The sequence below is a fragment of the Protopterus annectens genome, chromosome 1.part1 (assembly GCF_019279795.1).
Source record: "Protopterus annectens isolate FY-2018-M chromosome 1.part1, PAN1.0, whole genome shotgun sequence".
NCBI classification, from domain to species: domain Eukaryota; kingdom Metazoa; phylum Chordata; order Ceratodontiformes; family Protopteridae; genus Protopterus; species Protopterus annectens.
The window spans coordinates 606356313-606379505 of NC_056726.1; the positions used below are offsets into that span (position 1 = coordinate 606356313).

General features: G+C 42.4%; 1 protein-coding gene across 1 annotated transcript in view; it reads left to right on the top strand.

Moving 5' to 3' along the window:
* The window catches only part of SPRTN (SprT-like N-terminal domain), a 247050-nt gene extending 226318 nt beyond the window's left edge, over nucleotides 1–20732 (top strand). The window contains exon 5 of the mRNA XM_044077081.1: nucleotides 18942–20732. Coding sequence (XP_043933016.1) covers nucleotides 18942–19753 — 812 coding nt within the window. The 3' untranslated portion in view covers nucleotides 19754–20732. The remainder of the gene's footprint in view (nucleotides 1–18941) is intronic.
* The last annotated feature ends 2461 nt before the right edge of the window (nucleotides 20733–23193 follow it).

A 23193-nucleotide genomic window follows, 5' to 3' on the forward strand; every position in this document is an offset into this window, starting at 1 on the left:
TCGGTGGCTTATTGCCGGTTCAGAGGCAGTCTGTGCGTGCCATATACAGCCATGTCCTACCCAGCAGTAATGAACATGCTGCACCTCAGGCAATCAGAGTCCCATACAGCCACATGTTCAGGAGAGCTGGACCTCAGCACTGACATCCATGGACATGCTGGAGGGGCATATTCCTGACTGAGAGGCTCCCTTCACTCTGTAATGAGCTGACACTACAGGTTAGGCAGAGTCCCTCATTGACTCTCTTCCATAGGAATCTGGATGACTGGATGTAGATCATAGTTGTACCCCAGGTATCACTTCTATGTCACTGTTAGACAGAGGCACAGTATACTAACATCGGACAAGGGCATAGCAGCATAACTTGTAATTGGGTGGTGAAAGACAAACACATTCTACTAGGCTTACCAATGCCCTAGGGCAAATAGCCTAGTATGAACCTATGAACATGTGTGTACTGCTATAGTACTTCTGCCATATGTTGCATGTGTGTGTGTTGTGGGGGATGCACAGGTAATGGCCGGATACTTCTGCACAGGCGACACATCTGACACATTCTGGGTGTTCATCCCTACATACTGGATGTGTGTTGCCATCCAACCCAACCCTGTGATGTGCACACATTACTCAGCCTGGATTTACATATCCGAACAACACCACAAGCACAGTACACTACCTTGCTATGTATGCATTTAATTACACAGTTATTCAGTAGTTATGACAGTGATGCCATCCATGCAGCCCATTGTGCCAGTGGTAGCCACAACACACACCACCAGCACCTTTGCATATGCTTACCACAGACATCCCACATACTGCATGTACTGTGCACACACATATCTAACCCAGAACAACTGCACACCACTTATTAATCATGTCCAGTGGAGTACAGATACAGGCATATTGTATAAAAATAGTAGGAGGCTACTGCAGCACAGGACAGATTCACATGACAGCAAGGCATCTGTGGTCAGCAGTGTTAAGATGCTTCACATTCACCACATGCACAGATATTGGCAACATTGTTGCAGACAGTTTAGGTGCAGGTACCCCCCCCCATTCTCCTACACATGTGGTATTAGTTATCCCAAATGACTGTCACCTCCCTATCCTCTCACATGTCCAGGTGAGAGCCACCTTCATCATTGCAGAACACATAGCATCACTGTTACGAAATGGTATCCCTGGATGTGTGCTACATTCACCCCTGGAGGACATAGCACCACATGACAGACTGATATTAATCCCTGGCCATACTACAGGATATGTACCTGAACAGTGCCATACATACACAGTGGTCCCACACCAATGAGGAGGAACCTGTACTGACCCTGGGAACTACTGCATCATATGCACAACTGGCCTTGTGTTCTAAGCTATGGAAGTGTTAAGTATGGGTAACATGTACAGCAATATTACATATGTTTATATTTCAGGACTATGTACACACAACCTATCTCATGCACATACCTATAGATAGTGAACTATGATACATTTGGAGGTGTCACAGTAAACGCAGTATTAACCTGCTACTTTGCATTACCTGTGTTTGTGGCAGCTGTTGGTGTGTCACTGGTGCTGCTTGAAGTTTGCTGCTGCTGCTGCTGCTGGCTGTCTTTATTTCTGTTTTGTTCTCTCTCTGTCTCTCTCTCTCTTTTTCTGTCGGTTTTGTGCAATGAATGTATTGCATGAGTGTAGTGTGGGTACTCATTGCTTTTGTAGGTATCTGCATAGGTCCATGTGATGGCCTCTGCACCAATTGTAAGACAGCATTTGCTAATTGCATGCAGCCAGGTGTGTACTGATTGCATGTCTCACTGTGATTTCAGGACACTGCTATAAAAGGGTATGTGAGATAGGCGTTGCCCTTTCAGATTGTAGGGCGTGGACCATGCTGGTATGCTGTTGACAGTGTTCTGTGAGTGTGAAGGTTAGTACATCTCCCATGCTTCATGCTGTGTTCTAGATTCAGGTTGCTGCATTTCTCTTGCCTGTTCCCTGTAGTGAGTGTGTATGCATACTGACACCTACAACTATATGTCATATGTATTGCTATATAAATATATATATATCTGTGTACATATACATACTTTCATATATGTACATTAGCTGACATTATTGGGTACAAGCTAACAATTAGCAGGGCTGTTTCTGTTAACACTACACTAGTATGGGAAAATCCAGTAATTGGGACTATAAAAGTCTGCCTGACATGCTTTAGTTAGTAGTCATACTATATTGCCTTTATCTTCATTCCTACTATTACATGTTCCGCTTATTTAGCACTATATTCCTGTATGAGAGTCATGGCTTAGTGGTAGGTCATACAGACTAGTGTTACAATGGTCTTGGGGTAGGGCCTACTAGTATGCTTATATTCTGCTTGTGACTTGAGTATAGGGCCTATCAATCAAAGTGCTGGAGGCACCTTTAAGCAGTTAAAGGGGTTAGTAGGTCTCACAGGAGCCAGGCTGTGTTGCAGATTCTGGTTGCTGCATTTATCTTCACTGTTTCCTGTAGTGAGTGTGTATGGATACTGACACCTACAACTATATTTCATATGTATTAATATATATTTATATATCTGTATGTGTAGATATACATACCTTCATATATGTACATTACCTTACTTTATTATGTACAAGCTAACAAGTAGCAGGGCTGTTTCTGTTAACACTGAACTAGTATGGGAATCCAGTAATTTGGCCATTGAAACTCTACCTGACATGCTTTGGATAGTACACCTCCTATATTGCCTTTATACAGATTCCTACTATTACATGTTATATTTATTTTAGCACTGTGTTCTTGTAAGGCAAGCATGGCTTAGTGGTAGGTCATACAGGCTAATGTTACCAAGGTCCTGGGTTCGAGACTGACAGTGGGAATTTATTTTTCTTTGCAAACTTTCAAACTGAGTACAGGACCTGTCAATCAAAGTGCCATAAAGGCACTTTTAAGCACTTTAAACCAGGTCTGCTGCTTGCTGAGCTCACGATGCGACTGGCGGTGAGCTCCGCTAACACAAGTGCACACCCGCGCTAATTTCTTTGAAAGAAAAGAAAAGGGGTGACAGGAAAGTGGTGAAAAGGGGTCACAAAGAGGGTAAGACAGTAGGGAAACAAGCGTGGGATTTGCAGGAGGGATGTAGGTAAGGCCCATAGATGCCCATGTCTTTGGCAGCAACAGCTGTGCATTTCCATGTATTTTGGTGAGACATTGGAAACCTTTCACCCCTGAAAGAGGTGTCAGGACAACATTAATATTTGTTGTAGAGCCAATTGTAATTAACTGTTTCAATGTCAAGCAGACATGTGTGCGACATGGACAGCTATGTATGGGGCGTAATTTTTTTGTGGGTACAGAGTGCCCTTTTTTTTTTTTTTTCAGGTGAGAGTGGTATGTCAGGTGAAGGAAGTCGGTATAGCTGGGGAGGTAGGTTGGGTAGGTTAACAGACAAGACAGACAAGACGCATACAGGGGCGGTGTATGACACACGTGGGGGTTACACTATTGACGGGGACAGAGGTTGGGATATCCGAGATGCATGAGCCCACAGATGGCAACAGTGGAACTGATATCCCCACCCATAGGCAGTTGCCACTGTTCCTTCACAGCCCAGGATGGGGCTGTGCTGGGGGCTGTGTAGGCGGGGCAACGGCCGGGGCCGTTAGCTGTGCCACACGAGCCTCAAGCTGGCGTAGGGGCCCAAGAACGGAGTCTTGGATCTCCCTTTGCACCACAGACCGGACACCTTGGAGGGTGAGTGGACGAACCCCTCCGGCCACACTTGCAGAGGGGGGACCGGCCACATCCCCTGCAGCGCTTCCACCCAAAGGTGGCACAGGGCCACCGGAGGGGGGTCCGGCCTGGGCACTAGTGCCAGGTGCAGTCACCAGCTGAGGTGGGAGAGGTGGGTCCGCTGGGACCTGCCTTCCCAAGCATTCTAGGTTTGTGAGTTGTTATGTTAGTTTGGGTTAGTGGCATTTTATTCCATTCAGATTAGTTGTAACAGCATGCATTGGTATTCCCATCAAACAAACACCCAGATATTAACACCATTGAACAAGGGGCATATCAATATCACATGCATTATTTGAACAGAAATACACAGTCAAACAACATGCAGGGTTGATTAATGGCAACAGGCCATCAAATTTGCAGGTATGAACAGGGCACATGCACGAACAGACATGCATATATTTTTGGAACGGACAAATGTCCATGATTAATGAAATGTTCACATACCATTATTTAGTGGGTTTTGTTATATGGAATTATAGGGTTGGGTGGAGATAGAAAGTGATGACACATTCGTATGTTACACATTGATTTACATTTGTAATAGGTACACAATTAAGTTGAAACTGATGTTTCAAAATAATTTTTATTTGACTATCATGCTAGACCTGTTACAAATACATCACTATCCTACTTATTTTGAATTTGATCAGATACATCATCCTGCTACACTTTGATGACAGGACAGGGGACAACTATGGCTGTTTAGTCTGTCAAATAATCATTCATTCTATCTGCAAATTGTTTACTGTGATCACCATATACAGAATTTGGCCTAGACATTCCAGATTCTGACACACTCAAATCAGTTTGGGATATTAAGTTGTACTTCCCACATGCATTTAGTTCTGTAGAAACACACTGGGGCTAATATATTCAGGGGTTATTACTACGTTATTTATTCATACATGACCATTTCTGTCACTCTCACACATCCTGCAACTTCACAGTTCAGGTTGCTACTTCTAGGCTTTGTTCACATGTTAGACTGGTGGTGATTCACTTTCCAACAGCCTCACTTCTGTCATGATTCAGCATTTCAACAGGGGATATATCTCACATGTGACTACCTCAGATTCTGAAGCTGTACTCTTGAGACTACTGCAGGTTACACTATTTTAATTAATGGTGGGACATCTGTATTACAGCACTGTTTAATTCTATCAATTATATTTCCAGTTACACTTGCATACTGATGAACTTGTTGCAGCCATACCTGCAGACTTTCAAATCTTGCTTGCACATTATATTACTTTTAATCAATACACTGCAGTGTTCTGATACATGCTACAGTATAATATTTATTTACAAGTACTGGGTGGGGTTACTAACCTGCATGGTGGCGCAGCCGCACCAGCCTACGGCCATGCATCTCGCGGTTCATAGAGCGGACACCTGCAGCTGTAATACGAAAGAAGTAATATTGGACTACACATCTCCATAGTATCAGTCAGTTGAAATCCTTACATACATAAGTAAAATGTAACTTACTCAGTAGTGGGGCGTTGGGCATATCCCGGGCCTCCTGGATCCATTCGGTCAACTGGTCTTGCTTGCGTCGCTTCAGGTCCGCATGGTGGTGACGGACCTGCTCACCAGTGCGTGGAATGCCAGTAGCACTGGTCAGATCACGAGCCAACTGGTCCCATGCCTCTGCCCTGTACGCTCCCCATGAGACCTGGCCCTGCATGAGTTGGGCCTCGTGATGATGGACAAGGAGCCAGACCATGTATCTGGACTCCTCAACGCCCAACGCTGTGCTCGAAAGCAACGTCCCTCACCTACTCCACCCATTCTGACTGCAGGTCTGTTCTACAATCGTTTCTGCTGTGTATTCCGCCTATGGGGCTTATATATGCCTCTTTTCCGCACATTTCTCTGATTGGCCGTTTTGGAATTGTATCTACTTCACTGAAAATGCTTTATCATGCTCCATTCTGGATTTTATCACATATATATGCTATTTCTGCATTTCTAGGGACTGCTGTCATGGCTTAGTGGTTTAGTACCTTGACTCTAGTGCATGGTATCCTGGGTTCAAATCTGGCAACTGATTTTTGATTTTCCTTACAGAACTGAGTTGAGGACCTGTCAATCAAACATGCCAAAAGCACTTTTAAGCACTTAAAACCAGGTCTGCGCTCGTTTACGCGGAGCTAACGCATGCGCACTGGCAGTTAGCTTGTGGGAGCGGCACGCAAACGGTGTGCACTGGGATAAATCTTAATTGGCTAGTGACACACATGTTCAGCTAAGCACAGCTAGTTGCAAACAGTTTCAGCCTATTAAACCGGTGCTTAGCAACGGGCATGCAGTTTGCAGCTTGTTAAACAGTACTCAGCTACGGGCAGTCTGTCTCACAGCAGCTTAGCTATCAGTACATTTCTGACTATTTTTATTATTGTGTTACTTCAAAATATATGCTCCATTTCATTTCATTTTACAAAAGGGAATACTTTTACATTTGTACAATACTGTCAGGGGGCGTTTTAGTGCTTATTTACAAAAAAAAAAATAAAAGGTTGTTGTGGGGGCTCGAACCCTGCCTGCCTACTCTTAGGCCAGCAACTCTACCGCTAAGCTATTACTTCTTGGCTTACTTTGCATATTTAGTTCTTCTATCCTTTTCCACTGACTGCTAACTGCAATTGCGCTAGTAGCACACCCGCGCACACGAGCGCACACAGTAGCAAACATTTACGGGGTTTAAAAAAAAAAAGGTTTTAATTTAATTTTATAACATCTCTTCATTTTATACACTGATGGTCAGTCGGGGCATGTGTTGTGTAGTGTGTTTATTCACATTTGCATGGCCTCTCTCGTGGCTGTTTACTTTCAGCCATTATAGTCTTCCGGGGGCGTGTCCGCTTGCAGGGCTTAGCCTACAGACACGCCCCCTACTCTCTTACACGGACCGTGTAAGAGTTGCTAGTGTGATTCAGCATGCCTCATGCACCTCATGCATATGCATGACATGCTGACATCACACCGTTTAACTGCAGCCTCCGTATAAGAGTTATAACTCTTACACGGAGGCTTCGTGAATCTGGCCCCATGTGTTTGGCACTGTTGATCAAACAACCAAATAGATTTTCATATCCCACAGAGATCGTAATTTTAGCTTTAGAGAGTGCAGTTAGGACATGATGCTTAATATCTTGGTTGTTGTATGGAATCAGGAATTTGTGGGGTTGCAGTGACTGATTCTGGTGTGACGTTAACACTGAATTTGTCTGTAGATATATAAACAATATCTTTAGGGTCAGAGTAGGTAATACAATTGTGATTTAATTTGGAGCATTGCAGTGTGTTTTTTCTTAATGGTGTGGGAATTTAAAGAATGATTTATGATTATCCATGACTTTTGATCCTGATTATAATTTGTGTTATTTCTTCTTCCTTATGATAATGTTGGCTTTTGATTCTGATTGCAATTTGTGTTCTTATTTGATCTTCCTTATGATGTTCAGATTTTTGATGCATTCATCTGGGTAGATTTTGATTTATTGTATGCCTGAATTAGTTTTTTTTTTCTTTTATTGTAGATCTTATTTATGCTAGCATTCCAGCAAAGTGATTGATTTTTACATTCCCTGGATATATTTCGTTCTGGTCAGGACATACTGCCTTGTTTCCATCCATCCATATACAGCACCTTTTTCCCATTTTTGAACGTGGAGTTGGGGTGTCACTTCACCAGTGACAATCATCTGGAGCCAAGGTTTACACCACCAGGTGGCTAGCCGTGCCATGGTAGTTCTTCCACACCACTCACTCACACGTACTCTCACACCCATGGCCAGTTTAGGTGTCCAGTCCACCTACTGCATATCATTGACATGTGGGAGGAAAGCAAAGTATCCAGAAGAAACCACGTGAACACAGGGAGGATATGCAGACTCTTGTTTGATGGGAGTAAAATGCAGTGGCATAAGTGACAGCTGAGGCTATATGTTGGCTGGAAATGTTCTGGTTTAATTGTGAGTGTTTTATCACATAGTTCTAATATATTTTTCTTTTTTGACGTCCTTGAATTCAAAGTTCTTAGTTGTGGTGGGTATAGATTGCTGATTTATGCTCAGATTTGATCAGCGGTGAGGATACTGTAGGAATAAAGAAGATTTTGACCCCTGTGGTCTGGTTAACTTATTTGTACAAAGGAGTTTGTTTACCAAGTGTAGGAATCTTTAGCTGGACTCAGCCTGTGTGGTATTGTGCTGCAGTTAATCAATGTATAGCTGAAGTATCCCATCAAAAAAGTATTTTTATGTATGAGTAGTTCAGAAGTCACATTCAGAAATCTTACATGTTACTCCAGAGATGTGGAAGGGTGAACTTTAATAGCTATAAACTGACAATGGGCTTTAAATTATCCTGAAGAAGACAAATTAAGTTATTTTTGTGGGTCATGGGGAATCTTTCTTTCTTTCTTGGTCTCTAACAAATAAGGGATAACTCCCTCTGCAGATTCTAGCAGGTCTGAATGCATGATAGGACCTGAAACCCAATAACTAGTGAGTGCTGTCTTTCCATGGAAACCAAAGTCACAGATACAGATGTAAGTTTGCAGGAAAGATTTGACAATTTATTGTTAAGACTTCTAGTATTGAGCAGATGAACATTTTTGCGGTGTGGATTGGAATTTTCTGCAAGCCTTTTTTGTTATATTGGAATATCCAGACAGTAGACTTTGCTTAAAAAAAAAACAAAAACAAAAAAAAACAAAGGCCCTGTGAGTAGCAACAAGTGCCTAGTATGCAAAGTCCCTGGAACAAAAGGTGTAGGCCATCCTTGTTGAAGCAAGTTGGGTTGTTGATAATCTTGTTTCAAACTGATGCATACTGGAGCCCTACAATCACACCAGCTACCTTGCTGTTTGTTAAAGCCAGTTATCTTCTGTTTGGGCATCAGTCTCGGTGAGAGTAGGATTGTAGTCATGGTTAGAGTCTTACCTGCATTTGACATGTTTATAGCAAGCTATAGTATGTCTCTTGTACATGTTTATAACTGTCATGAGCTGAGTGCCTGAAGTCTTTCAAACTTAACACGATCCACCAGCAGGTCGTAGTCATAATTATTTTGTTTGTGGGACTGTAGGGTTTATATGAAGTCACTGATCCTGGCACTGGAAAGGCAGTTAATTTCAGCCTGGCTGTTATCCAGCGTAGTAAATGTAGAGTCATTCTTCTTGATGGTGGAGTCTGTAGTAACTGGGACATTTCTACTTGAATGTGCAAATTTGGTAACAATGAAAGTTTAAATTCTGCAGCATAGTGACTCACTGAGTCATGTATGGTGGAGTTCTGTTAAAGGATTGCTGCCAAGCATGTTTAATACTTATTCTTGAAGGCATGTATAAAAGTACAGCTCTCTCAAATCATGTCATTTTGGTTGTTAGTGAGTGTTAGGCACATCCTACACTCTGTCGGAATACCAAGTGTCACAACCATCTTTCAAGGACTGTTACAACCCCTTCCTGCACAGAACCAGTCGCCTGGTGGTCTATAAGCTTTGGAAATCTTCCCAAAAGTCATCAGTGCTGCAGCAGTGAACAGTATGGTGAATGTAGTACAGTTGTGTAGGAACTTACCATAACTATGGATGTTCATGTAATGCTCACTGTTATTCTACTGTTTCCCTCCCTCTGCCCACCTTTTCCTACCAGAAACCATCCTGTAGTTGTGGTGGGTACCCAGTCATTTTAATTGAACTTTCCATCTCTCCTAACCATACAGGGTGTCACCACTTAAGGTTTTCTTAGTGCGTGGAGTGGGAGCGTAAGGGTTTTTCCAGGTTGGCTGACATACCTTGGAGCATTTGCCTGTTGGGTAGCTGGAGCTCTGGCTTCTACCAAATCCCTGATCTTCATCGTGTTTCACTGTTGCAGTCATGACTGTAGGGTTCTCCCCTGCTGGCAGGCAGTCCTCGGTCGGCCAGAATCCCAAAGTCTGGGTCCGGCGTCGGCTGTTCAACCATGCTCCCTGACGTCAGAGCACCAGGAGTACAAAGCTGACAGCAGACGCCATGTTCTCCAGTCTTTCTTGCCGTGCGGTGATAGCAGCTCGCAAGTGCCGGTCGGCTGACTCCTGACGATCTTTTCTGAACAAACTTCAGTCCGAAGACTTTCTTCTCCTACTCAAAGCTAAGTACCCCGTTGGGGAAACTTTTTTCTTGCTCCAGTCTGATGTCAGAAAAAGTTAATAATTGTATTTCATGTGGGAAGCAAATACCTCATAAGGATTTTCATTCTTATTGTATTCCTTGCTTAGGTCCTGACCACGATGTAGCTAGTTGTCGGTTTTGTGCTAGATTCAATCAACGTACAATTAAACGAAGGTACGATTTTGCATTTCATTACTTCGGTAGGCGTTTTAATTACAAAATGTCGTCGGATACGGTTCCGGCTACCGGAGTTCACAAACGACGCAAGGACAAAGACAGGCCTTCGAGGTCCAAACCTGACTATATCGCACAAGCGGAGCCAGCTTCAGGTTCGGCCGTCATCAGTGAGGTGCTTTTGCAGCCCCTGTCGTCGGCCATTTCGGAACCGATGGCCGAAACGGACTCCCACGAGGAGCCAACTAGGCCTTTGAATATTTCTATTGCAGGACCTTCGGACAATGCTCCTTCGGATGGGTCCATAGCCGCTGTGCAGGTACCGGCTTCCGAAGGGGTTTTCAGGCCTACTCAGCTTCTAATAAAGGCAAAGACAAAGGCAAAGACTCCTTCCAAATCAAAGACTGCAACACAGGCCTCTTCTGAACCGGCTCCCAAGTCACAGAAACAGTTACTTAAGATGGAGGATTTACTTACTATGATTAGGGGTTCACATCCCCCTCCAGATAAAAGGCCAAGGCAGGAAGTTTATTATGACTCCTCTGATCAGGCTTCTGTTTCTTCAGTTTCTTCTTCTGACCAGGAATATTCTTTCCCTCCTTATGAGGATTCTGATGCTGAGGAATCCATTCCTTCAGCTTCTCCCCCTGAGGATTTCTCTTTTGGGGAAACTTTGCATGAAATGAGGGAACATTTCCACTGGGAAGGACTGGAGTATTTGGAATCTAAGAAAAGACTAAGGGATTTTCTTCTTCTTCCCCAACATAGACCCCTGGCTATTCCTCCTATTTTGGATATTGTGGATGATGCTTTTTCGGAGGCTAACTTAACCCCTGACTCTTTTCCTCCTGCTCCTGTTAAGCCTGATAGATATTACAGGGTTCCTGATTCCCACCAGTTTTTATACAAGAACCCTACTGCTGACCCTGAAACCATTTCTCAGGGTCCTAAGGGAGTTAAGGCCGCTTCTGCTAAAAATCCCATTCCCACTGAGAAGGATTCTAGATCTTTAGAAAGATGGGGCAAAAAAGTGTACACTTCTGCTACTTTATCTATTAGGGCTTTAAACTGTCAGTTTCATATGCTGAAATACCAGCAATTTCTCTTGTCTGTTTTAAAACAAAATCTTACTTACATTTCTGCCTGTGCAGATGATAAGGAATTACATGACTTAATGCATGCTACTGAACAAGTTGGGAAGCATGGTTTACACTGTGGATTTGATGCCTTGGAGGCTTCTTGTAGGGCTGCTGCCTCTGGCACAGTAATTAGAAGGCATGCATGGTTAAAGGAACAAAATTTGCCAGAACAAGTAAAAGCTAAATTATTGGATGCTCCTGTTCAGCATAATGTTTTGTTTGGATCAAAAGCTGAAGAGGTGATTAAAAAGATGGAGGACAAGGCGAAATCCATGCAAACAGTTAAAGATTTCTTACAAGTACAGCCACCCAGATTTAGCAGGAATTGGCCTACAAAAAATGGGTCCTTTCCCAATTCAGACAGGCCTCAGAGGAGTAGATACGGACGCTCCCGAGGAAGGCCTCAAACACAAGCCTCTTATAGACCAAGACAGTGGACTGCTTCCACCCCTAGGGGAGGAGAGGACAGGTCGCAAACTCATAGGAAACAGACTCAATGACTCCCTCTGCTGGGCTGCAGGAACTTCTTGCCTGGAAGCCCCTCTCGGAGGAAAACTTTCTCTTTTTCACCGAAATTGGACTCCTATAACCCAAGACAAGTGGGTTCTGGATGTGGTTACAAATTCCATTTTCATACCCTACCAAGGCCAAACGGATGGCTAGATCTTCCAAAACATCAATGGACGGAGGCCTTAAACCAGGTGGAAGCTCTTTTGGCTATGAAAGCCATAGAACTAGTTCCACTTTCAAGATGGGACAAGGTTTTTACTCAAGGCTCTTTCTAGTCCCCAGGAAGCAAAATTCATGGAGACCCATTCTGGATCTGTCAGTCTTGAACACCTTTCTAGAGATTCCAAAATTCAAGATGCTTACTCTACAGCAGCTACTTCCAATGCTGTCCAAAAATGCATGGATGGTAACTTTGGATTTAAAGGAGGCATATTTACACATTCCCATCAGGCAGGAACCCAGAAAATACCTCAGGTTCAAGGCCGGATCGAGGCACTTTCAATTCTCTGCGCTGCCCTTTGGATTGTCTACTGCACCCAGGGTCTTCACCAAATGCCTGGCTTCAGTAGTAGCTTACTGCAGACTCAAGGGAATTCAAATTTACCCTTATCTGGATGACTGTCTTATTCAGGCAGACAGCAAGGAGGTCTTACTCCAGCATGTACGGTTTGTTCAGGATCTCCTCAAGTTCCTGGGATTCACTGTAAACATAAAAAAGTCAAATTTGACACCCTCACAACAGATAATTTTTCTGGGCGCTTCTTTAAACTCAATAACCCAGATGGCATTTCTGACATACGAAAAACAGTTTCAGCTGGCTTCAACTTTCAAAACCTTGGCAACTTTAACTCGGCTATCTGCGAGGAGATTCCTGCAGGCTTTGGGTTACATGGCCTCCTGCATCCTTCTCGTACCATATGCAAGACTACACATGAGGAAAATACAGTGGTACCTAAAAAGTGTATGGTCTCAGCATTGCCACAGTTTAGACATACTGATCTCCGTCCTGCCTTGTCTTCAAAAGGAATTCCTTTGGTGGTCCAAGGCATGTACTCTAAACAAAGGAAAACCCTTCTGTCTGCCTCCTGCCACTCGGATACTAACCACGGATGCCTCGGATTATGCATGGGGAGCCCATTTTCAGGGCAACTGTCTGCAGGACCTTTGGACAAAGGATCAGAAGCACCTGCATATCAATTTAAAGGAAATGTTAGCCGTTCAAAAATCTCTAATGGCCTTCAGGAATCTTCTACAACCAGGACAACTACTGATACGGACAGACAACACCACAGTTATGTGGTACATAAACAAGCAAGGGGGATCTCATTCCTACCCCCTTTGCAGACTAGCCATGGATCTATGGAACACAGCTCTAGCTTGCAATCTGGACCTTCAAGCTCAGTTTCTACCAGGGAAGCAAAACTTCCTGGCAGACAGTCTGAGCAGAAACCTTTTGGATCCACACGAGTGGATGCTGGACACCGAAATATTCAGGATGATAACAGCAGTCTGGGGATGTCCTCACATAGACGTCTTTGCATCCCATCTCAATCATCAACTACAGAATTTTTGCACCAGGACTTTCCACGAACAAGCTTGGAAAGTGGATGCACTATCATTCAGTTGGAGAAACCTCTCAGGATATGCCTTTCCGCCTCTTCTTCCACGGGTATTACTAAAGATCAAACAGGACAAGCCCAAGATGATAATCTTGCTGGTCCCAAATTGGCCTCGACAGTTTTGGTACCCTACTCTGAAAAACCTATGTCTGGAGCCCCCTTGGGTTTTACCACAGACTCCGAACCTTCTGTCCCAACATCAGGGTCAGGTTCTACACTCCCATGTCAGAACTCTCAGCCTGGCGGCCTGGTTAATCCAGGGTCTTTGATTCCTTCTCTCCTACCCAAGCAGGTTATGGATGTCATTTTAGAAGCCAGACGTCCTAGCACTAGAAAATCTTATGCAGGAAAATGGAAAAGATTTTGTTCCTGGATGCAGGCTCAGGATTCTGATCCTCTTCTTCCTAACATTCCTTTGATTTTACTTTACCTGACAGATCTCTTACATAAGGGTCTCTCTTTCTTTTCCATTAAGATACATGCCTCTGCTATTTCCGCTCATTATAATACAGACCCTCCAATCTTTTCCCACCAGCTCATGAGACAGTTTCTCAGAGGAGCTAAAAACTTAAGACCTCCTAGATCTCCTCCCATTCCTGCTTGGGATCTTAACTATGTTTTGGAAAAGCTCACCTTACCTCCTTTTGAGCCTGCTGCCTCTTCTGACATCAAGTTTTTATCTTGGAAAACAGCCATCCTGTTAGCTCTGACCTCTGCCAGGAGAGTTTCAGAGTTGCAAGCTCTTATGGCTGTGGAACCTTATATTATTTTTCATCAAGACAGGGTGTCTTTGAGCACTAATCCTACATTCATGCCTAAGGTGGTTTCCAAAGTGGCTTTAAATCAAACTATCCACTTGCCAACTTTTTTCCCCACTCCCCAAAATAAAGGGGAAAAGGATCTTACATTCTTTGGATGTACACAGACAACTACGTTTTTACCTGGACAGAACCAAGGACATCAGAAAATCAGAGCAATTGTTTGTTTCTTATGCTTCAAGTTCCCAAGGTAAAGCCATTTCAAAACAGACCATTTCTAAATGGATTGCTCATGGAATCAGATTTTGTTATTCACACCATGGAAAGCAAATCCCAGGGAGTATTCGGACTCATTCCACCAGAGCTGCTGCCACTTCAGCTGTCTTCCTCAGAGGAGTTCCTACCAAAGACATTTTGGAAGCTGCAACTTGGAGTTCAGTGCATACTTTTTCAAAGCACTACAATCTACCTCTCTACTCTAAGTCTAGGGCAGGCTTTGCTTCTGCAGTCTTGCAGGGCCTTTTAGCCGCCCCTTCTACTTTATGACCACCTCCCTTTCATTCTGCTTTGGGATTCTACCCTACAGTCATGACTGCAACAGTGAAACACGATGAACATAGTACAGTTGTGTGCACTTACCATAAATGTAGATGTTCGAGTGTCTTCACTGTTGCAGTCTGGTTTTCCCGCCCTCCTGTCCCCTCTTATTTTTACTTTTGTGTGGTTCCTTTTTTCACCATTCTTCTAAGGTGTACTTGCAAAGGATATGGGACCTTACTCATTTTGGGACTCCTGACATCTGGGGCAAGAAAAACTGGAGAACATGGCGTCGGCTGTCAGCTTTGTACTCCTGGCGCTCTGACGTCAGGGAGCATGGTTGAACTGCTGACGCCGGACCCAGACTTTGGGATTCTGGCCGACCAGGGACTGCCTGCCGGCAGGGGAGAACCCTACAGTCATGACTGCAACAGTAAAGACACTCGAACATCTACATTTATGGTAAGTGTACACAACTGTACTATCTTGCAGTGGCAAGAAAGAACTAAAGCTGGTGTGGGTGGATGTTCCCTTTGCAACACTGGCATGCTGATGTGCAGGTTGAGGGTGGCCACCCAGCTGAGAAGTATGAAAAGCTCAGAAAGTTGGACCAGACGAGGACCTTCTTAGAAGTTCCAAAGTCAGCAGTATTGCAACAGTGAACATACTCGAATATCTACAGTTATGGCAAGTTCCTTCATGGTTCTGCAGTCTTTAAGAAGAGCTCTGGCTACAAGATCATGTCCCGTTCACATTCTTCCCCTACTTTGTGATTTTAATCTTTTATATTATTCATCATTTTTTATCTCTTGGCCCAGAGCTTGAAATGCAGAAAGAGGTGGAACATTATTAGTCAGAGGAGGTGGGGTCAGCAGCCTAAGAATGTTTTGCACACCAAGTACTTTTGATGCCTGTAGAGCAAGTTCTGTTTTCTGCTGCCAGAAATCTATTTAGCATGTCTAGCAAAGTGTTCAAGAAACAGACATCCAGGGGTCCCACTATACTAGGATTTTCCTCAAGATTATTTTTTGATCCGAAGAAAAACAGACTTCAGGCCCCTTCCGGATCTAAGTCATCTGAACAGTTCAGTAAAAAAGACTTAATTCAGGATGGTCATGGTGCAGTCAGTTTTGTCTCGTCTACAGGCAAAAGACTAGATGTGCTTCATAGAGCTCACAGATGCCTATCTCCTCATCAAAGAAGTTAAAGCATCACAAAGTTACCTTCACTTCTGCCTCAGAGCCTGTCACTTTCAGTTCAAGGCCCTGCACGCTGGCCTCACCACAGCCCCCAGTGTGTTCACTAAGTACATGGCCATTGTAATGGCATACCTACAGCTATAAGGGATCTATGTCCTCCCATACCTAGACAGCTGGCTGCTAGCTGCCCCAACCATTCAGTTGTTAATCATTCCCAGAGACTACCTGCTCCAACTCTGTCTTTCCTGGACATATCAGTAAATCATCAGAAGTTCTTCCTGAAATCAACACAAGCTGTTCAGTTCATTAGATGTCGATTAGATACAACCACATCCCTACTATCACTTCCTTCAGACAGAGCCCATGTGCTCCAGGAAGCCATTCTAGCTCCCCTTCACTCCAGTTACCCATACATCTACCTTAGTTCTCAGAGTTGTAGGACTGATATTTTTATGTACCCTGTGGTGTACTTTGCTTGAATCTGTAGTGGCTTTAAAGGGCTGGGGTGTCTCAACCTCTTTCAGTGCCTGTTGTCTTAAGCAGCCTTTGCAAGCAACACTTGTAATGAGCAGCCTTTGCAAGCAACACTTGTAATGGTGGCTAAATTCCCCCTACATTCTTTCCAGGACACCCATTATTCTTCAAACACTGGTGACAGTAGTTGTCACAGAAAGCTCCTCTTTGGGGTGGGGGTGGCCATTGCAGGGGGATGGTGGTTTAAGGAGTATGGAGTCTAGAAGAGGCCAGCCTTGACATCAGTGTATTGGAGGTACAGGCAGTCCTCACACTGGAGGAACTTCAGGATTTCCTGCCTCCAATGGTGATCTGTATTCAAATGGACAGAATAACAGTTTTCTTTTTACATCAACAAGCATGTTTTGCTATTGTGCCCAGAAGCTGTGACAGGAGTGATAGCTTTGCATTTCTAGTTGCAATGCATATACCATGAAAGTCCAATTGCTTTATGTTCTGACAGAGCAGATCCATCCTGATGCTTCGAGAGTGGTCTGTCAATCCAGGGGGGTATCACAGATCTTTAGCAGCTGTCTGTTTGCTTTCCCATCCAACACCAAACAAAGCAAGTTATTTTCCATGATTCTCTTGGAGGGATGGTCTCTAAGAGATAGTGTGGCTGAGCAATGGCCTCTTAGGAGTCTCTGTTTTTCCACTTCTACCCTTAATTCTCCAATTTCTGCAGAAGGTTTTCAAATGCAAAGCCACAGTGATCCTCATTGTCTCGTATTGGCTCAGGCAAATATGGTTTCCCCTCCAACTGCCTCACATCAGGGACCCCCCTGGATTTTGGATAACTGACAAAGATCTACTTTCCCACTCATCCAGGAGACTCACCCAAATCTTTACAACCTTGACTAATCACTTGGTTCCTCTGCTTCAAATGATAGCAAATAGCCTGGCCGTATCTATTGATTTAATTAGAAATCAGCTTCCCAGAAGGAATCCACTTGAAAGCTTTATCGTACAAAGTGGGAATGTTTTGTGACCTGCACATTGTCTCAAGACATTGACCCCTATTCTGATTCTGTACCAAATGTATTGCATTGCACTTCTGGCTAATATTTTTGATTCAGGTTCCATTTTCTCTACTATTAAAGTGCAGTTGGCAGCCATTTCAAATTTCTATTCAGGTTACGAAGCCCATTATTTTGCTTCGCATAAACTCTGCAAGGCCTTCTTCAAGGGAGTCTTCCTGCTCCACATTCTCTTGTTAAGGAGCTGATATCTCCTTGCAAACCCAGCTTTGTGTTGGAAGCCTTAACCAAGTCTTCTTTCAAGCCAGAATCTTAGATGATCTTGAAGTTTCTGTTCTGGAAAACCTTGTTCTTGGTTGCTTTTGCTTCAGCTAGCCGACTGTTTGAATTACAGGCTTTGTCTTTTTCATTTCCTTATTTTGAGTTTCAGGACAGTGTCGCTCTGTATTAATCCTTCTTTTCTTCCAAAGGTGGCTCCCAAGGCAAACCTCAACCAAAAGGTTCACTTTCCAAAGCATTCAAATAAAGGAAAATGTAGCTTACACACACTGGACTTGCATAGACAACTTGGATTCAATCTGCACAGAATCAAGTCCTTCTGGAAAGACTCACAACTCTTTATGTTCTTTGCAGTCAACTGACTCTGATCAAACAGTCCAGGTGACTTTCGGATTGCATTTCCTGTGTTTTATTCAGGTCACAGTCACCCGTTACCATACAAACCCAAAGCTCACTCCACCACATTTGTTGCCACTTAAACAGCCTTCTTCAGCTGATGAGATTTGTTCAGCAGTAACAACATGGCTTACTTATGCATACCTTTGTAAAACCATAAAAATTAGATGCCATGTTGAGGTCTTTGGGTTCCTTATGAGTCGTTATCCTCAGATGTCTCCTGTCATGCTGCCACCCAAGTATCCTGCATCTTGGGATTCTGACCCATAAGTTGGACTGGATGGATGAAATGGATAGGATACAGTAGGTATGTAGTTACCACAGTGCTGGATTCTTTCATTCTCGTCTGCCCGATATGGCAACCCACTCTCCATCCCCCTTCCAAACTTGTCATTTTGTAACCTCTGAAAGGTGTCATGGTCTGCACTGATTCTGCCTTCTTTAATAGGCACCAGATTCAGTCTGAGGTATCGTCACACATGATAGGCACTATGGGAAAATATTTCTTAAAAGGGCTTGTGTCCGGCTGTGATCTGACAAGCAGTTGGAGAACCCATAAGTCATATTGGATTGATGGGAATGAAAGGATCCAGCATTACAATAACTACCATATCTTCCAGAATAATAAATAGTACTGATCAGAATGATGACTTCCTGTTACGTCTAAGATTTATGTTTTACACTATTGGTATCACTGTGCCGTAGTCCAGATTAAAATCTGTTGAGAAGTATGTAGCAGTTCTTAGAGTTCTGTAGAAGAATTCTGCACATTGTTAACTTTATCATTGTCAACTGTGAAATGCTAATGTAGCAGCAGTATTACTTATTTACTTTTTTCCTTCAAGGAAAATATTTATGTTTTGATTATTTCTTTTAGGTAAGAACTTTGGTGCTGATATATGCACATTTGCTTCCTTCAGTGAAAAAGGTGAAGCTGAAGCACACGCAATTGTTCCTTTCAGTGGAAAAGGATACAAACTTGGTGGCAACAGCAGTGGATCTTCTTCAGAAATTACAAGTTCAAGCAAGGTATTAGCAGGATCTTCATTGAACAGCCATGTGAATAACAGCAATGCTAGTCGAAGAATTTCCAGTCAAGGCAACCAAAACAACTCGTCTTCAGTAGGGAACAATTCCAACCAGAAATCTACATCTTCTCTTTCACACTGGCTGCTTGGTAGCAGTAAAACTGGCTCTTTGCAAAGCCATCTTCCTAAAAAATCTGTTGCAAATCACAAAGCTTTTAAAAATATTAATGGCTCTCCTGTCAAAATATTTACAGCAAGTGGGAGTAAAAAAGAGATATACAAAAGCCACACAAAGAATTCCCCAAGTGGGTTGCTTTCAGAAATCTCAAAGAAAAGGAGTTTCTCTGGTGAAAAAGAACCTACCCAGAGCACTTCTGTATCCCAGCAGTCTTGTAGCAGTGCTGGCATTATGCAGCAGCCAAAACGACTTTGCACTGAAGATGACCGTCCTTTTGCCGGCTTTCTAGCAAAGACCAAGTCTGACCAAAAGGAGAGCAGTAAAAGCAGTGGTTTACCAAGCATTCACAGAGAAGAAACACAGCAGGCCAGTTCACAGATCAGACCTAATAACACTTCTAGCAGAGTAGTCAGTTGTCCAGTCTGCCAGGCTGCTGTTAATGAATTCGAAATCAATCAACACTTGGATGCTTGCCTTACATAACATATACTTTTTGCACTAGGTATATTTAGTTATATTTTGTTGAGCACTTAAATTACAAGTCCACAGCAGAAGTTGTTTTAATTATCATGTTAGACCTAGTCATGTAGAGGTAGCTTGTGTGTGTTCCTTGTTATGCACTGGTCTGGTAAGCTCATCATAAGCACACATTGGAATGTCACCATTGACTGACAGCTCAGTTTCCCATTAACCTGGCCAGAAGCTAGTGGAGATTTGGCAATGGGCCAGATTGACCTTTGGTTTGGAAAAAGGAGGTTGACCCACAGACTTGAATGTTGAGCTTTATTGTCTGGAGGGAGAGAACGAATTCTAAGGTAAATGGAATTTATCAGTTTACAGAGCCATGCTTGAGATTCTATAATGTTTTTGTTCACTAAGGGAAAGAAAAAAAGATCCTCTGTTTACTTGGTAGTCTTTTAGACAGAAGCATCTGAAGGTTTTAAGGCTGATGTGAGAATATGTTAAAAGTGAAACATTTTTTGAATGCTGAAAATTGCTTGTAAACTATGTTTGACAAATGTATTGTGGTATGTAGCCCCTTTTACTGTTGTTTCAAGATGCATGCTCAGGTTCTGCTGTAGCCACACACACAGTACTTAGTGTCTTCATTTCACAACATTTTAGTTTAAATTTCTTGGGGGGGGGCAAGGCCATCACTTGCTGACCAGTGCTGATTACTTGTTCTGCTCAATATGTCTGCTGAGTACTAATTCATATACTTAGATGTAAAATCTCAGGATAAGTTATGTTTAGTGTATGCTCTTATAAATGTTTAATAGCTTTAGCTGAAATGGTGCTTTAAGTACAGATTTGTTTCTTTTTCATACTGGGAGGGAAGTATCTGTATAAAATATGTAACAAAAAAGGAAATAAATGTTGCTCTTAATTTTTCATAATTCAATCTTGCTTTAAGATTACCTTTTAAAAATTGAGTTTGTAATAAAAACTAATGTAAAATATATGAGATTTGTTCAAAAGTTGTTTGTATGATACAGCACAGCTTACTTGATAATTTGCTGTAAATGAAGTAGGTCAGTGTTCCGTCAGTTTTCTACCTTTTTATCTTAACAGTACATATTTCTTAGGTGCTTGTCCTAACTTGAAATGTATTTTTATGTTTATTCTTACAGATTTCTTACTAAATCTAAGTTGAATGCTAATTCTTTTAGGTAATCTTATTAAAACCTGTAAAACATGCAACCAGAAGACAACACTCCTAGAGCAGAAGCGCTGAAATCTTTTATCTGGAAGACTCTTCCTCAGTCCACCAACAGCATGCTTCTGGTTTACCAATAATGTCCTCTGTTATCATTCTGTTATCATAAAAAGTAATGAAACCTCTGGTTGCCCTCCAAATTCTTTACCATTAAACTGGGCCACTTTTGTTTTGGTAATCAGAACAGTGCATGCATATGCCACTTTTTCAAATTTTTCAAAAATGCTAAACTTTTTCTCAAGGAAATTTCTTCAAGCAGCGTACTACATAGACTTTCTTCTTTCCTTCATCACTCCTTTGTGTGACTGATTCCATTTGAAAATCTTTCTAAGTATGTGCTTGATTTCTTAAGGTTCAGATGGCCTGTAGTGGTTATTTGGCTTTTATTTTTTGTTTTGTTGATCTCTGTTTTATAATTAAGGGCATGTACCACAACTGAGTGTACTTGGGGTTTAAATATTGTGGGTTGACACCATACACAATGAAGGATCAGGTCAAACCCTGTCATAATTTACTGCTTTTCTTTGTCAAGGCTCAAATAATGCCATCACAACAAGCACCTCGGAATCCAAGGACTTTAAGAAGGCTAACCTACAGAAACTTAAGAAGACCTTGCAGAATTATTTTGTAATATTTCCTGTTCCCATACAGAGTTAATAGCTACCTGTGCTTCAACATTTTATTTACCTCTGCTGTAGAGCATGGTCCAGTCAGCCCCCGACAGGATCAGATACAACAGGAAATTCAAAAAATAATCTGCATTGGTGGTTTGCCCATATTAACAAACTATACAGTAGAAAAAAAGAATATTAAATATCTACAGCAAATCACAATCAGCCCATATAAAGCATTCTATGAAAAGAATTCGTAGAGAACTTAAAAACACAGTAGTGAAAGTCAAAGCTGAACACAAAATGAAAATAGCAGCTGAAGGTAAATTAACTGCAAATTCTTTAATTGTATTGGAAGACTAAGAACCACCACCCATCAATGTTCTGAGCTAATTCGTAGACATTATCAAATCTGACCCTAACAATAATAAAGTAGCAGATACATTTATTGTTCAGCACACATCAATGACAGTTATTGAAATTCTACAGATCCCAGAGTCCCTGCCCCATCCTGTAGTTATCATAGAGCAACTCCCCACCCCTCTCCAAGTCCAAAAATACCACACTCGCGGATTCCCAGAAGATACCTTATTGCCTAACTCATTCTCTAATGAGTACCACTACCTCACCATCAAAAAGTCAAATGGCTGCCAGTGCTGCATAGACTAGTCCTGCTACTAGGCACTGTCATCTTCAGACTTCTCCAGCCTAACTCATTCCCACTGCTAGCTGCCAGTCGTTATACTAAACACACATCAACCTCAGATGTTTCTTGAAACAGCCCCTTCATTCCACCCCCCATAAACCAGGCTGCACTGCACCACCCACTTCTTATCCACCCTTGCTGCTAATATATGGGAATGTACTCATGTGAGGTGTAAAATTCATATTTCACTTGTAACCGTTGCTACTTCTGTTAGTTGCTACTGTGCAGTTTTTGTTATATATTACTTTGTTGTTTTTTTTTTAATACTGCCTCGCTATCCTTTTTTTCCATTTTGTGAATTATTAATACTTCTGAAACACCTGCAAATGGTCAGTTGTGATCATTGTACCACCCCGGTAAACAAATGTAAAATACAAATACAATGAAATAGACATGCCCTGTCTGAGCCAGTCTTAAACCTCTTTAAAATAAGCTTCTTCACTGGCTATTTTATCAAAGCTTGTGAAATGGCAGTTGTGATGCCCTAACCCTACCTCATTCTGGTAGTTATAGGTCCATCAACTTATCTCATCATATGACTTTTTAAATACCAATATTAAAAAAACGTACTCTCCGGATCCGTATCAATTTGGCTTTGTCAGGGTGGGTCATGCTCACTAAATCTAGTTAACTTCTTTTGAAGAGGTCACATAAGTTGTGGATAGAGGCTAAACACTCCAAACAGCGTACCTAAATATGGCCAAAGCCTTCAGTGCTATCATCCATGCAGGTATTGTAAAGAAGTTCAGATTTCTAGACTTTGACCCTTATGGAGTAAAGTGGATAGCAAATTGGTGGTTGGACAGAACATCCATTGTTAAAGTAGCAGAAATCTCCTCATAAAGCAGAATGGTGACTAGTGGTGTACCTTAGGACTTCACACTGTGGC